Source organism: Lygodium microphyllum, chromosome 9 (assembly GCF_053477565.2).
Source record: "Lygodium microphyllum isolate KBCC chromosome 9, Lygodium_microphyllum_v1.1.10, whole genome shotgun sequence".
Taxonomy (NCBI): Eukaryota; Viridiplantae; Streptophyta; class Polypodiopsida; order Schizaeales; family Lygodiaceae; genus Lygodium; species Lygodium microphyllum.
In genome coordinates, this window is record NC_141143.1 from 28,371,568 (window position 1) to 28,388,324 (window position 16,757).

The 16,757-nt window shown below is 39.6% G+C and overlaps 1 protein-coding gene across 2 annotated transcripts; it reads right to left on the bottom strand.

Annotated features, from left to right (window-relative positions):
• Positions 1-5,150: 5,150 nt before the first annotated feature.
• Positions 5,151-12,993, bottom strand: LOC148030899 (uncharacterized). Of its 2 annotated transcripts, XM_087684464.1 has the most exons (3): positions 9,610-12,993; positions 9,235-9,495; positions 5,151-5,512 (listed from the first exon to the last, which is right to left on the bottom strand). In XM_087684464.1, the coding sequence occupies exons 1-3, from the start codon at positions 10,397-10,399 to the stop codon at positions 5,502-5,504; spliced, it is 1,062 nt and encodes a 353-aa protein (XP_087540590.1). In that variant the 5' UTR covers positions 10,400-12,993; the 3' UTR covers positions 5,151-5,501. The 2 variants fall into 2 exon arrangements, with proteins under 2 accessions (XP_087540590.1, XP_087540589.1); XM_087684463.1 differs by having other exon boundaries at positions 9,235-12,993.
• Between the last annotated feature and the right edge of the window lie 3,764 nt (positions 12,994-16,757).

A 16,757-nucleotide genomic window follows, 5' to 3' on the forward strand; every position in this document is an offset into this window, starting at 1 on the left:
TAGAGTTGAAGGAAGTCTCTCAAAAGCTGCATGAACGAGCGAAGGTACATATTAGTGATATCATTCTGAAAGGGTGCGTAAACTCAAGCTCAGCGGCTTCTTCAATCATTAATAAAACCTGGTCTAAGCCAAAGGATAGGCCCTTGCTAATAGGAGCAACTAAATTTTTTGGGCCTTTTTGGGAGCTAGCCTATTCTTGTTAAAGGGGGTCTTTTTCTCTCTGGAACAGGCAGCGAAACGAGGGGAAGATCAGCGCTGAATTTTTTTAAAAAAAGGAGTTTTGTTTTTTAGGAGGCAGAGACAATATTGATGAAACTGTTGTAGGTGAGGAAGGCAAAGGAAACAGAAGACCTGTCGACTTACAGTCATGCAGAGGACAACGATGGGGATGGAGAGGACCTCAATGCAGCAAGTGTTTCATTTAGAGTGTTTGCTCGGATGTCTCAACCATCATATCCCATACGATACTCCAATAAAGTAGTAATTAAGACAAATGACATTCTACCTGTTCTTGGACTTGAACAGCAAGAAAAGTTCAAAGCTTTTGTTGTGCGCCTGATGCTTACTGGTCCACCTCTTTGTGAATTGGTTGATGACAAAATAAGCTTGATGTTCAGATTATTTGTGAAGCTTCCATCAAGCTCTGTCTTATGATCAACACAGGATCTGGAGGTTGTGAGGTCTGAGGTTTCATACTTCAGATATGGGCTGATGGTTAGGCATATAATTGATAAGAAGAGTCCAGTTTATGGCCATATGATGGAATCCTTACGTGAAGGAGATTGACGCTCCCAGCTGTGATTAATATTCCGAGAGTTTTTTATGTTGCTTTAGAGGAAAGATCCACTTCTGGAGAGGCGGCTTGTAGCTCCATAGTCCCAGAAGGGCTCAAAATCAAGAGCCATCCTTGCAAGGTCGACTCCATCTGGAGTATTTGCTGATCATGTGATCAGTACTGCCCGTTCTGAGGGCGGCAACTCTTCAGGGCCAGTGCCTCTGTTGGAATGTGGGCATTTCGTCAATTTCTAGTGGAACGGTTGATGAAGCATGACTTAGCTTTAAAAGGCTATATTGAGGATGCGGAGCTTTTGATCTTTCCCTCCAACTTACCCCCTTCTGGATCTCATTATTAGAACAATTTTATGTTCCTTTGGGCAATTTTTCGAGACAGGAAGCCTACCCAAAAGCAATCTGGTTCACATCCTGTTGTCACTGCACCAAAGCAATCGAAAAGCTTATCTGATAGCAGGTTGTTGCAACCTGGTTCTGGTTCTTCTCTAAAAGATGAGGAGTTTGTTATGTCACAAAGTAAAAAGGGCGAATTCTCGGAAGTGACAGGGACAGAATCTAAAAAACTAGGTCCTGATAGAGCACACTCAATGGTGAATGATGTTGGTTCAATTGGTCTCATTGAATCAAGCTTTCCTATAGTTGACCAGCCACCTCGTCAGCAAAGTATTCAAGCTTTCTACACCGACATCAAAGGTTTTAGATTCTTCAGAGAAAGCTCCTAAGGAAGAGAAGCATCTTTCAGAGCTCAAATCCTGGGAGCCTTCTTAGCTAATGCATATTGGGGACTTGGCTTTGGCATACTGGCAGTTTTGATCACTCTTGCGTCTGGGTTTTTTTTTTCTAGCAGGGACTCCCTTGTGTTGGAACAAGGTTTCAGGTGGAAGCCTTCTAACTCATATACTTCAAGTGTTTGTTGCAGCTGTTTGGAGGTGGAACATAGCAGCGCCTGTTGATGACACACTTCTGCATGAAGTACATGACACAGAATCACTGCAAACAGATGTTTTATCCATTGGACCTAGAGATTGATCAAGTTGACTATAACTAAGTCCTGAATCAGGATGAATTACTTGGTGCCCTGAAAAGCAAGCTCTTACACTTTATTGTAAAGCAGTGGAAAGTTTGTAATGCTTTGTCATTTATTTTGACTCTATACCCATAAGTCTTCAACACTGGTCTATGAAAAGAGCTTTATCAAAACATAGCAGCCGAGAGATGCTTAGCCTATGCAAATTCCTACACAAGCTGGATGTTCAGAATGCGCACTCATGGATCTCTTGTAATTTACTTGACAAGCAATATAGTGATCTTTGGCATCAAAAATTGAGATCTTCTTGTTAGCCTCTTTCCTTGCTGTATCTTGAACCCCGTGTTCTACAGCACTTGCATGAACTTTACGACATTTCTGTGGTGCACAGATCGGATGTTGTACGCTCGCGTAGTGAATGCCGGAAGGTCCCCAAGAACAATAGAACTCTACTTTTTGCACATAATTCAAGGTAAAAAGCATGAACGACATGAACAAGAGACCAATTGGGTGCAATCTCCCCCATGCCTTGTGTGAGCGCTCCACAAAGCATGTATTTTTTGTATTAATCATCTTCAAGCTCAAATAATAGCCCAAATTACAAAATAGCAAGCTTTTAGCTTTTGAGTTTGCTTTAGCACAAAATAGAAATAAAGCTAACGGACGGTGCCCAAAGAGTCTGGCATGCCCAATACAATGTCCAAGTACAAATAACATAATCATGCGCCCATGCACATACAAAATAATAATAAATATCCAACGCCTCAATAAATAAACACGACAAAATATAGGCGCCATGCCTAAGGTATGCGCCCATGATAAATCGAATACTCGCTATCTTCCAATGCTTTCCTCCGCCCTTGCTGCTATCTCTACACATCAACTGAAGCATTCACAATGGTTAGTAAAATAATACAATTAAACCGACAAAAGTGAATACCTAGTAGTCTTCAGCTACATAAATAAATCAACTGGTTAGAAATCAATCCTAACCTTAATTTATTACGAGTGCGCACTCTAAACTCATAAATGTTTATTAATTTAATATGCATTTTGCGAAATCACCCGCTATGGAATCACCCATGTACACACTAAATTAATGAAACGCCCAAAAAGGATAGGCGTCCCCATCAACTTCTCGCACAAAGAATCCACTTTGTGTATGAGCCCTGGTCATCAAAGTTTACGGAATCCAGCGTAAAACCTCACGGAATCCACCGTGGCATATGCCTCCTGGCATCAATCTTAAAGGATTAAATGATACAAGAAGGGTATGATATGATGGGTATTGTCTTTCAAATGAGAGCAAACCATGAAAAATTGAATAACACAAATAGATATTGAATCAACAAAGGCAAAAAAAGCTAAGGCTAAAAAGCTACATATGGATGTTAAATGTGTTTCCAGATAGCACCTACATGAGGGGATGAGCACCTTTAATGGTTCTCCTTTGTGTGCATGTTAACAGGATGAGAGTCTTCAATGGTTCTCCATTTAGTGCGAGGTACATTCCTAAGAGTGAATTACTTTTTACCTTGGGCAGAAGGTCAATGGGGATGCATGTCCTTTCTTGATGTGAGACTTGCAAGTTTCAATGGGAGTGAAGCCGTATGTGGGTGATGCCACAATATTCATATCTCAAGTGCTAACGTCTATGGAATTCAAATAATTATTTGATTTATTATGCCTAGTTGCATTTATTTAGTTAATTAGTTTTTTAACATGATTTTTTGAATTTTTGGCAACTAATGTATAGAGAAAGATGAATTGGATACATGTGACAAGTGCAATTTATTCCATAGACTTCTTCATATAATTATTTAAATAGATGCACTGCCTTATATTCTAAGGTGTGCACACTAAATATTTATTAACACGAGATTTTAGGAGATATATTGAAGATATTCTAGAAATATTTTGTGGCTCTTAGCAGTTATGAGTTGTGCAACTCATTGCAACCATCTATTCAGTGAACTCAAACTCTTGTGAAAATAGTGATTGTAAAGGGTCTATCTTTGGGCAAAGCAAGATTCATTTTAATATTATAAATACACCATGAAGGAGATGCCCACTCCATGTACGAGGGGAGATTGCACCCAATAGTGTGTCGCTCAATTTGGCTTTACTCTTCTTTAATTATATTTTGAGTTTTATGAGTCGTGCTTTCATTTTTATGAGTAAAAGAGAGTGAGGATGAGCTTTTGTGCTTTCATTTTTATGAGTAAAAGAGGGTGAGGAAGAGCTTTTGCTTGCTACGTGCAAGTCTCGGCATCCGATCTATGCAATAAAATGTTTGCAACTTTGGGAGTTTTTAGCTCATCTGCAATGGATGGCTTGACTAGCTTTTAGTAGGTTATTAGGTCACTCTTAATGGTAAGTCATCAAACACCTAGTGACATAACTACAAATGTGTTTTTAACATTTAAAATCCCCATCAAGCTGTTATTTTACAATCCATATTCCATTGTTTTCTCTCTCCATCTCTCTCACAAATCCTATGGCAATGATATTGATCCATGGCAACATTAATTGCCATCTTTGTTGTGTATAGGGGAAGTAATGCCAAATACCAAAGACCTATAAAGAATCAATGTTGAAGTCTGGCAAACAAGAGTGCACTTTTGTTGAATATTCATAATAAGAAGATTAGTGATTTGGAGAAGGACATTCAAAGAACGAGTACAAGATGTGAATGTCACTCTAGGAGTCTCACATAACAAAAGTAATTCTGTGTCATTATAGAACATAGAGAAGTCGCCACATATTTTAGTAGATGCATATCAATAAGATTGCATTAGTGTTTTAGAGGGATTTCCTATGGTGAATTTGGGGGGCCAAAAGTGCTAGTTTTCTTGAAATTAATATCCCTCCCCATGGTGAGTTTGGGAAGGAATCCCACAAAAATCATTTTTTGAAACTTTTGCTAAGTAGCAATTGCAGTTATGAAACAAGCACAATAGTTTCACCCTCATCACCTACAATAGGAGATACTTACTTATTCTCGCTTTCACCTCTCACTACTAACACACATGCCACCCATTAAACTAGTGACCCTTGTTGTCCTTAACAATGTGGGAAGGTGCTACAAAAGTGTGTTTGAAAATGTTGTGCCCTTTTCATGTTCCTTTTCAAACTCACCATGGGGAAGCCCGCTTGGTGTCTCTAATATATCCATGTGCCCAAAACTTGGTGCGTAGATCGGTCGCAGAATGCTCACGTAGTGAATCCCGGAAGGTCCCCAAGAACAATGAACTCTACCTTTTTGCACAAAAAACCATGTAAAAGCATGAACGACAAGAAGCAAGAGACCAATTGGGTTCAAATCTCCCCCCATGCCTTGTGTGAGTGCTTCACAAAGCATGTATTTTATGTATATTTCCATCTTCATGCTCAATAATAGCCCAATTTACAAAAATATGACAAGCTTTTAGCTTTTGAGTTTGCTTTCTACAAAAATAGGAAAGTAAAGCTAATGGACGGTGCCCATAGAGTCTGGCACGCCCAATCTCAATGTCCAAAATAGAAATAACATATTCGTGCGTATAGGCGCATACAAAATAATAATCAATAATCAATGTCTCAATAGACATAACAAAATATAGACGTGGCGCCTATCAAAATATAATCCAAAGGTCGAATACTCGCTAGACTCCAATGCTTTCCTCCGCCACTGCTGCTATCTCTACACATCAACTGAAGCATTCACAATCGTTAGTAAAATAATACAATTAAACCGACAAAAGTGAATACCTAGCAGTCTTCAGCTACATAAATAAATCAATTGGTTAGAAATAAATCCTAACCTTAATTTATTACGAGTGCGCACTTTAAACTCATAAACGTTTATTAATTTAATATGCATTTTGCGGAATCACCCACTATGGAATCACCCATGTACACACTAAATTAATGAAATGCCCAAAAAGGACAGGCGTCCCCATCAACTTCTCACACAAAGAATCCTCTTTGTGTATGAGCCCCGATCATCTAAGTTTACGGAATCCAGCGTAAAACCTCACGGAATCCACCGTGGAATATGCCTCCTAGCATCATACCCCCGGGGTGGGATAGCAATTGACCTCAATTGCTATTAGCTCAATGTGGAGCTAATAGAGTGGGGAAAGCATTTAAGTCTCTAGCGTGCATCCATTGTGCTTCCTCTACAGGATGGTTCTTAAATTTTACTAGATATCTAGAATACTTTCGGCCAGTTCTAGTGGTCATGTAGTCAGTGTCTATGATGGCTTCTGGTTCAAGTATTTCAGTCTCTTCCTCTAATAAAGGTGGGTTTTCATAAACAGGGTGGATAGGTAATTGGCCTCTAAATGGTCTCAATAAACTAATATGAAATGTATTATGAATTTTCCAATGAGATGGCAATTCTAACTTGAATGCATTATCATTAATTTTATGAATGATTCTAAATGGTCCATAGAATCTAGGAGCTAATTTGACAACTGGGTGTCTATCTACACTTTGCAGTCTACGCTTTTCTATTCTAAGCCAAACATAATCATCAACTTTGAAATTCATGGCTTGTCTTTTCTTGTTGGCTTGTTTGGTATATGATTGTTGGGCTTTAGCAATCATATCCTTAACCTCATCAAAAATACTATTATGCATAGTAGCAATATCATTAGCACTCTGAATTCTATTAGACAAAGATGCAACAGGTGTAGATAATCTATATCCATAAATGACTTCAAAAGGTGCTTTCTTTGTAGATGTGTGCGGTGTATTGTTGTATGCAAACTGTAATAAATGCAAATGAGTGTCCCATGTCTGAGGTTTGGAGATAGTATATGCACGTAAAAGATCTAGAATGGTGTTGTTTGTGGCTTCTGTTTGTCCATTTGTTTCTGGATGAAATGCAGATGAGAAATCAATCTTTGTGCCTAGATTTGCAAACAGTGTAATCCAAAAATTATTACAAAATCTAGAATCATGATCTGAAATAATCACTTTTGGCAATCCATGGTTAGTAAAAACAGTTTTCAAAAATAATTGTGCTGCTTGTGATGCTGTTAAAGTTTTCTTACATGCAATGAAATATGCTTGCTTACTAAATCTATCTACAATTGTCCAAATCATGTCATGGTTAGATTTAGTATTTGGTAAACCAGTAATGAAATCCATAGAAATATGTTCCCAAGGTTTAGATGGAATAGACAAAGGCATTAGTAATCCATACTGTTTACCATGATGTCTCTTTATTCTTTGACAAATCAAACATTCAGAAACGAAATTAGATACATCTGCATCCATATGCGGCCAATAAAAATCTTCAGTTAACATGCATAATGTAGATATGATACCTCTATGACCTTGATATGGGGGACAATGAATTTCATTCAAAACAAAAGATCGGAATGGAATAGTAACACACAGTCTCTTTTCAAAGAACATAAATCCATCATTATATGACAATGAATCAACAGGAATAAAATTATTTTGAACTATTTTTTGCCAATCAGAATGAAAAGTAATATCCTGGTGATATGTATCTTTCATAGCAATCAAAGAATCAAAAGATATGATAGAAATATTATGAATTGCAGGTCTTCTACTCAATGCATCAGCAACTACATTTTCTTTTCCAGGTTGGTATTGAATGATAGGATGAAAACTTTGAATGAAGGAAGCCCATTTGATATGACGGTCAGAAATTTGGGGTTGGCTAAGTAAATGTCTAATGCTTTGCTGGTCGGTCTTTATCATGAATTCTGAACCCATTAAATAGTGCTTCCACTGTTTTAATGCTTGTACAACTGCTAATAGTTCTTTGTCATAAGTGGAATATTTCAGCTCAGAGGGTTTCAGCTTAGAACTAGAATATGCTATTGGATGATTGTCTTGCATTAGTACGGCTCCTATTCCTGATCCGCTAGCATCGGTCACAACTAGAAAGAATGGTCTATTAAAGTCAGGCAATCATAGAACAGGGGCATTGGTTAATGCACGTTTTAGTAAGTCAAAGGATTTCTGTTGAGTTTCAGTCCATTGATAAACAATTGCTTTCTTAAGAAGTTTGGTTAATGGTAAAGCAAGTAATGAAAAATTAGGTACAAACTTCCTATAGAAACTAGCAAGACCAAGGAATGAGCGTAATTCATGCACGTTTTTAGGAACAGGTCAATGCAATATTGCATCAACTTTCTTAGGATCAACTTTAATTCCTTCTTTTGATACAATATGACCTAAATATTCTATTTCTGTCTTAAAGAATTCACTCTTTTCAGGATTTGCAAACAATTGATTTTCTTTCAGTAATTGAAAAACTAATGATAAATGCTTATAATGCTCTTTTTCACTTTGACTAAACACCAAAATATCATCAAAGAAAACAATCACACAATATTGATATTTCAGAAAGATACGGTTCATCATTCTACTGAAAGTAGCAGGTGCATTAGTCAATCCGAATGGCATGACTAAGAATTCGTAATGGCCAAATTGTGTCCTGAATGTGGTCTTAAATATGTCAGATTTATCTAGCCTCATTTGATGATATCCAGACTTAAGGTCAATTTTACTAAATATAGAAGATCCTTGCAGTTTGTCCATAAGGTCATCAACTCTAGGTATAGGATACCTATTCTTGACAGTGATCTTATTTAATGCTTGGTAGTCAATACACATACGATAGGTATTATTCTTTTTCTTGACTAAGAGTACAGGTGCACCGAATGGAGAACTGCTAGGTCGAATTAAGCCTCTATTTAGTAATTCTTCAACTTGACTCTGGATTTCTTTTTGCTCTATTTGATTGTGCCTATATGGTGCTTTGCAAGGTAGTTGTGTACCAGGGATTAAATCAATCTTATGGTCTTCTGGTTGTGAAGGTGGTAAACCTGGTGGTAGGTCTTCTGCAAAACAGTCCTTAAAATATGCAAGAAATTCCTTATGCCTAGGGTGCATATGATTTTCCTTTGCGTGCAATTCATTCACCCAAATGAGATATAATTTAGTATTCTTGCATAGTGCACGTTTTGCTTGAGTATGCGAAAGCAGGGGAAAAATACTAGATGCATGCATACCATATAATGTAATAGATTTTCCTTGAAAATTAATATTCATTGTGTGCGTGGAATAATCTATATTTGGATTATGCTGGTGTCTCCAAGACATTCCTAAAATAATGTCGCTTGACTGTAATGGGACAACTAAGAAATTTCTTCTTTCAATATATGAACCAATTTGAATCTCTAAATCTTGTACTTCTTGTGTGCCATTGTACCTAGTGCCTAAAAATGCAGCTTTTATGCGATTATGCGTAGGTACAGTTTGTAATTTCAATTCCTTTACCAATTTTGCTGAAATAAAGTCATGAGTACTACTGTCATCATGCAAGATAGTTCTTTCCTTTCCATGCACCAAACATTTCATAGTCAACAATGAATGTGGAGTAGGCATACCTGGTAAAGTGTTGGAAGTAGTAGTAAGATCATCCTCATCTTCAGTAAAATCTGGCATATCCTCATGCTCGTCTTCGTCCATGGCTCCAAGATAGTTGATATGTACTGGTGGTTTCTTTGAATGACAATTTGCTGCGAGATGCCTTGACTGGTGACACTTATAGCATACTATTGGCTTGGCTTTGGTTACATTATTTGCAATGGCTGGAAGTCTGGGTACATTTGGATTTGCTTGTGGAATAGGCTTTGGATTTGGATTGACTGTGGATGGTAATGCAGGTGGTTTAGCCCAATTCTTGCGAAAAGATGGTGATGAGAAACGACCTGGATTAAACCTTCTAAAATTGGAATTGAATTGTTTAGATCCATAATTACCATTGGCTTGGAATTGTTGTGGTCGTCTGTCTCTTCCGCGTAACTTATCTTCAGTGTCGTGAGCTAGTGAGATGGCATCTTCAAGGGTAGCAGGCTTGAACATGTTCACTTCAGCGTAGTAATGTCCAAGAAGTCCAAACATATACTTCCGCTTATGTGTCGTCTCTGGTACGTCTTCAAACATGCGTAGCTGTAGGAGTGCATTCCAAAAACGCTCTGTATACTGTGGAATAGGCTCACGATCTCGTTGTTGAAGTAGATCCAATTGTTTGATAGCCTTCTCATGAAATTGCGGTGGAAGGAAATTCTGCATGAACTTCTTCTTGAAATCTTCCCAAGTAGCAGGACATTCTATGCTCTTGCGTACTACAGTCCACCAAAGTGATGCTCTGTCTATCAGATGATTAGTAACACACTTGGTTTTATCTTTTTCTGGATAAGTTTCCTCATGGAAATAGTCATCAAACTGGCTAATGAATGATAAAACAGTCTTTCCTTCTTGTATGCCATTGAAAGTGCGAAATTTGAAACTTCGTTTACTTATCTTTGATTCCTTGCGAATGGTTTGTGCTTCAAGAGTGGCGTTGATGGTACGGCAAATCAAATCTTCAGCTTGAGGTTCTTCTTTGTCGGTAGACGCTCTTTGTAGTTTTGTCAATTGCGCTTGTGATGCTTGCCTAGCCCTTCTCTCTTCTTCCAATTGTAGCATAATTAGATCTATCTTTTGTTCCATGGTAGGCTCAGGTAAGTCGTCTTCAGCCATAGGATCATCCATATGTGGAGTCGTCATCCTGTAAAACTCAATAAACCTTTCTCACTCAAAATCAGGTTAGCGGGATGAGCGTAGCTCAAATTCGGGGTTACAAGGCTATGTATTTTTGGGTATTTCTTTCTCAATTTTTAGAAAATCTGCAATATTTCCGTCTTCGTTTGCTGAAGTACTTCAACAAACTTGTAGATAGGTAGAACACCTTGCCACTAACAACTTTCCAGTTCAGAGTTTTTGCATAGGAACAAGCCTTCTAGGAGTTTTAAGCACTAGTCAGTTCTGACTCCAGTTGACTAGTCTGACTTACAGAGTTGCAGACTTAGCAGACTTACAGAGTTGCTGACTTGCAGAACTTAGGCCGACTTGATGAACTTGCAGGACTTGATTACTATCGACTTGCAGAACTTGACTTCAGAGGTGCACGACCTGAAGTTTGTGGACTTGTTTGTCTTGTCCAACTTGATGAAAGCTTAATGACTTAAGCTTAATAGCTTAAGGTTGAGAAAGAAGCTTAATGGAGGCAGCACGACGCAAATCGTGGGGAGGGGGGGGGCCGTTTTTTGCACCTCGCGTGATTTTCGGAAGGCTGTCGCTTGAAACGATTGTTGAAATTTGAAGCTTTGTTAAGCTTCTAGTAAGCTTATTGATTATTATTATTAAGCTTTGAAGCTTGTTGAGAAGAGGTTACTCTGTTTATCCACGACTTGATGAAGGAGATGGATGTGTGGTCCTCCACCTGCAAAGCCTGGTCCTTCGCGATCTGACAGTAGAAACAGGGGTTCTTGATCGCCAGAAGTCTGCCTGTATCAACGGTTCGCGACGAGATTGACTGTAGAGCCCGATCGTTCCTGGAGCTCCGCCTTCGCCCGAGATTGGTAGCGATTGGAAGCTCTTGATCTCAGCTCCGCTCTGATACCACTGGTGTGCAGATCGGTCGCAGAATGCTCATGTAGTGAATCCCAGAAGGTCCCCAAGAACAATGAACTCTACCTTTTTGCACAAAAAACCATATAAAAGCATGAACGACAAGAAGCAAGAGACCAATTGGGTTCAATCTCCCCCCATGCTTTGTGTGAGCGCTTCACAAAGCATGTATTTTATGTATATTTCCATCTTCATGCTCAATAATAGCCCAATTTACAAAAATATGACAAGCTTTTAGCTTTTGAGTTTGCTTTCTACAAAAATAGGAAAGTAAAGCTAATGGACGGTGCCCATAGAGTCTGGCACGCCCAATCTCAATGTCCAAAATAGAAATAACATATCCGTGCGCATAGACGCATACAAAATAATAATCAATAATCGATGTCTCAATAGACATAACAAAATATAGGCGTGGCACCTATCAAAATATAATCCAAAGGTCGAATACTCGCTAGACTCCAATGCTTTCCTCCGCCACTGTTGCTATCTCCACACATCAACTGAAGCATTCACAATCGTTAGTAAAATAATACAATTAAACCGACAAAAGTGAATACATAGCAGTCTTCAGCTACATAAATAAATCAACTGGTTAGAAATAAATCCTAACCTTAATTTATTACGAGTGCGCACTCTAAACTCATAAAGGTTTATTAATTTAATATGCATTTTGCGGAATCACCCGCTATGGAATCACCCATGTACACACTAAATTAATGAAACGCCCGAAAAGGACAGGCGTCCCCATCAACTTCTCGCACAAAGAATCCTCTTTGTATATGAGCCCCGATCATCTAAGTTTACGGAATCCACCGTAAAACCTCACGGAATCCACCGTGGAATATGCCTCCTGGCATCAAAACTACAACCTCAAACATGTTGGCATACACCTATCGTAATTCGTCTCACTTATCATGATGGCAACACATTCATCCTTCTCGGTCTAGTTGCATGTATGATTGCTTTTGATGGTAGTGTTGGCCAAACTCCTTGATACAAATAAAGATAATTTTTTGTCAACGTAGCTACCGTAGTTATTCTCATACTGAGCAAGATAGATTGATGCAAACATAATCATTATGTAAGCATAGAAGAGGAATTCTCATTTGTCTTGATGGGGAGAATGAGAGTGTTCAATGAATAGTGTGAAATTGTTTCTCAAATGATTAAAGGACACCAAAAGTGTTATGACGTAGTGGGTGTAAAAATACCATTTTGACATGATGATGATCATAGAAGCAGTATGGATTAAAGGCCCTCAAAAAGGGCAGCAATGGTCTCTTCACCATGGTCTTGCATAGGATTCTAAACCCAGTTGGCCTACTTGAGCAAAGGTAAGCCATTTGCCATTATACTTGCACTAAAAATGTAGTAAAGAAAATGATTTTCCTTTTTAGGATAATTGAATACTTCAACAGTAAGAAAGGGAGCTATGCTATTTAAGCGGCACATTTGAGGTTACATATGATTGGCATGCATGGGCCATGGCACGTATTGCATGGGGCACGACATGCCCCATGTGTAAATCTATCTATAGCCTTTGTAGTCTAGACATGTCCATAAGCTGGTGAGTTTAGCTTGAGATATACACAAGCCTTTTCTAGTCTACACACGAGCTAAGTTCAACTTGGTACACCGTATTGTAGCGTGGCATTAATGAGTGGTACATGCCAAAAGTTTTGTAGTTATTGTATCTAACGAAATTACCTCATTTAGGTACATGCCGAAAGTTTCGTACTTATTGTATCTAACGAAATTACCACATAGGTAGTAAAGCACTAGAAGAACAATAGACATGCATCCCAACAAACGTAGTAGAGAAGCATCCAACGAACGTAGTAGAGAAGCAAAGCTAATTATTTTATTAGCGCAAGAGTAGCTAGTGCATGCATCAAGGAATTAGGAGGATGTGTTTCTCCTTTGCATGTTCAACGAGTATATCAGGGGTGCAGTCTTATTAATTATATGGGCGGCGGCAAGGGATGAACTAGTTAGTTCCAGCCCCCACTATGGCCCCCATGATATCCTCCTGCGTGGTGACCTCCGTAGGAGTATCCTCCGGCTTCCGTGTCCTGTGGTTGCTGCTGCGCCCAGTGGCCACCCCCGCCGCCATGGCCTCCGCCCCCGCCGTAGCCTCCCCCTCCTCCATAGCCGTGGCCGCCCCCGCCTCCATAGCCTCCACCGCCTCCGTGGCCACCCCCGCCTCCGTAGCCGCCCCCGCCTCCATAGCCCCCACCGCCACCGTGGCCGCCTCCGCCTCCGTAACCGCCACCGTACCCTCCCCCGTATCCCCCACCATGACCGGAGTATCCCGCGTCTGTATCTTGCGGCTTCGCTACCACCTCATCCGCCTGCTGCCGCTCTAGCTCCCGAGCCGCCATGGCTGCCCAGCTGCCAGCTGTCGCCATGACAAGAACCAGAAGCAATAATGCCCGAGTCGTCGTCGTCATGATTGCTATTTCACTAGTTATAATACCCACTGGAGTAGCGAAGAAGAACATCGGCAGGCACTGCTTTATATAGCTGCAGTCTTCCACCTCCACACGCAACTTTGTGCTGATTTGCAAACATTTCACTTGTGAGGATCGGGACGTAAAAGCGATGTATTGCCCCATCCACTGCCACTATGCACAGTAAGAGCTGCTTTACTCGAATGCGGTTGCATCAAAGTCAAGGAGGTCATGGGAACGTGCTAGGAAAGTGTTTAGCTTCCAACTTCACCATAGTTATGAGTGCGCCTTTGCAGTTTGGCTTTTAAGGTTCACACTTGTAACGAATTTCTTGGAGGCCTGACATGGCATGCAGAAAATGTTTACACAATGTGCTACTTGTGTTTCCTTAAATGATATTAAATAAATTATACGAAGTAATGGCGTTTCCTGGTGATCGCATCGTTAGGTCTAATTAAAAGAAATGATGTGTCTCTCTCAACTTTTACATTCCAACTTCACCATAGTGAGGAACCGAGGAGAGACCGATGGAAACTTCACTTTCAGCTGGGTGTTCGAGAGGGGAAGTTTTGGGTGAGGGTAAGTGGGTACACAAAGGTAAAGTTCCTCTTTCTATGGATTGTATGTGTAATCAGTGTTACCACTATGTTACATGAGGTTTATGAGTGACAACCCCCGCCCCCCAAAATGCATATATGCATTTGATGGGATATTGTTGAGTATTGCAACACACACAATATGAATTATATATCTATGGCCCATGAAAAATGCATACAATATAAATGATATTTTTGGGGATTTGCTTTATAGAAATTTGAGAGAATTAGAGAAATCTAATTTATATACAATGTTGCCGAATAATCTACTTGTTGATTATCTTATAAAGAAGGCATTACAAAGAGTACAAGGACGAGTCATATGGAGCAAAACAACTCAATCAAGAAGTAGTAATGATGAAGGTATTCTACAAAGCTCAAAGAAAGATTCTTCATGTGAGGAATGTCATCTAGATCTATAAACTATGAGCAACCTACATGCTATCCTAAATAGGGTAGCTATAGAAAACTAGCCATAATTTTGGATGGAGATGTCTAGCTGAGTTGTATGAGGTATAGAACTAAGTAGACATCATAGGGTATCCACCCATGTCATAAAAGTGGAACTTTGATGAAGATAGGCCAATTATTTTTATGACAAAAATTATAATAGCAAATTGTATCCTATTGTGTGATATCATGGATCATCCAAAGATCCACCCGGATTGAAAGAAATGCCATTAAAAAATTCATCACTCATCCAATGAGTTTCATCCTCACCCTGTTCAAATGGTATCCCAATATAATGGTTGTCAAAGATGGAAAAACTATTACCAATCGTATGCTTCTAGCCACTCGAATAGAACATGTACAAGGAAAGATCACGATAATCACCCCCATAATCCCTGGATCAAAAGAAAATAAAATGCCATCATCACTTCATAAGTATCCCCATCATATGAAGCCAATTAGCCATAAGTGTCCAAATCAAAATGTTCATCCGTAGGCTCATCATAAGCACTACAAGATATAGGCCTTATACTGATGTTAAAAGTGACGAAAATGTAAATAAAGAAATTTGCCCCCATCATCGCAAAAAGCATCGTTATTGGCGACGCCATAGAACAATTGGTATTAGCGTCGTTATCAACGTCGCTATTTGCATCGGTATTTGCGACACTGATACCGACGCAAATAAAGACACTAATAATGACGCTCTGCAATGCTAATAATGATGCCAATAACAACGTGTGTAGGTAATTTTGCGATACTAATAGCAACGGTAACAGGGAAAAAATAATAATTTGGCAGGGCAGCACTATGTGCTTTATTTGGGCCATACAAAATAGTTTCTGCACTGTGTACAATGCTCGTGTAAACAAAAACAAAGTGTACTTAAATCATAACAGTGATACATGAAATAAATACTTGATCGCATAATGAAAGTAACTGGTACAATCATGGCAAGATATCACTACTACATAGAAAATGTCTACATAGATTAGGCAACCAAAAAAGAAGGGTGTATGAGCTCCAGGGATCCAAGGGCGAGCTATACGTCCTTACCATCCGAAAGCTTGTTCCGCCACAAAGAAGCATCAAACGGACGTTGCAAAAAAAGAAACAACTACACATCAATCCACCATACAATAATGCATTCTAATTAAATATGGTAACTACGGACAAGAAAGATGAGTGACTTACAGGGCCGCCGCGTCTATACAATCGGTCGATCAATGCAGTGAAACCGTGCCTCTCTGCATATCGAGTCTCAAGGCCAGTTGGATCGCGATTTGTAATGGAGTGCTACAAAGAAAATAAAATACTAACTGTTAGAAACATGATTGTCAGTACAAAGGATATTGCAAAAAAATAAGCAAGCAAAACAAAAGAAAAACTTACAAAGTCCTCCAAATATGTCCTGTAGTCGCCACTCCCAAGATGATGGACCACTCTAGCCTCTAGTCGTGCCCTTGCCGCCTTGCACTGCTGACTCCAACGTCCCGGAGAATCTATAGCCTCTTCCCTCAGTCGGCACCAACCGTCCGCATCTAGCCACTCGGGCTTTGCAACCCCATTCTTGAGTGCCTTACGTGCGTCCAATCATCTATGTGGCATATATGCATGCATGCAATCCATCATCCAGCCCATAGACAATCTACCTGTTGTGGCTGGAACTGGAAACTCCTCATGTAAGGATGCTACTATATAGTCCTTGCTCCCCTCCAGTATGTTTTTCCAATGATCTAAGACGTTGTGTAGATAAACTTGTTGGCACAACTCTCTCATGCGAGCCATCACCCTCCTCTCCTCATCATTCATGATGATGGCTCCTAGCCTATCATCGACAAGATAGGCATATCCCTCTAGGATATGCCTAAGATGGGTCCTCTCCCACCTGCGAGACCACACTCCTGGGCATATTCAGGAGACCCCTGTACATCTGGTGTACTGACCGAGGTAGTATCT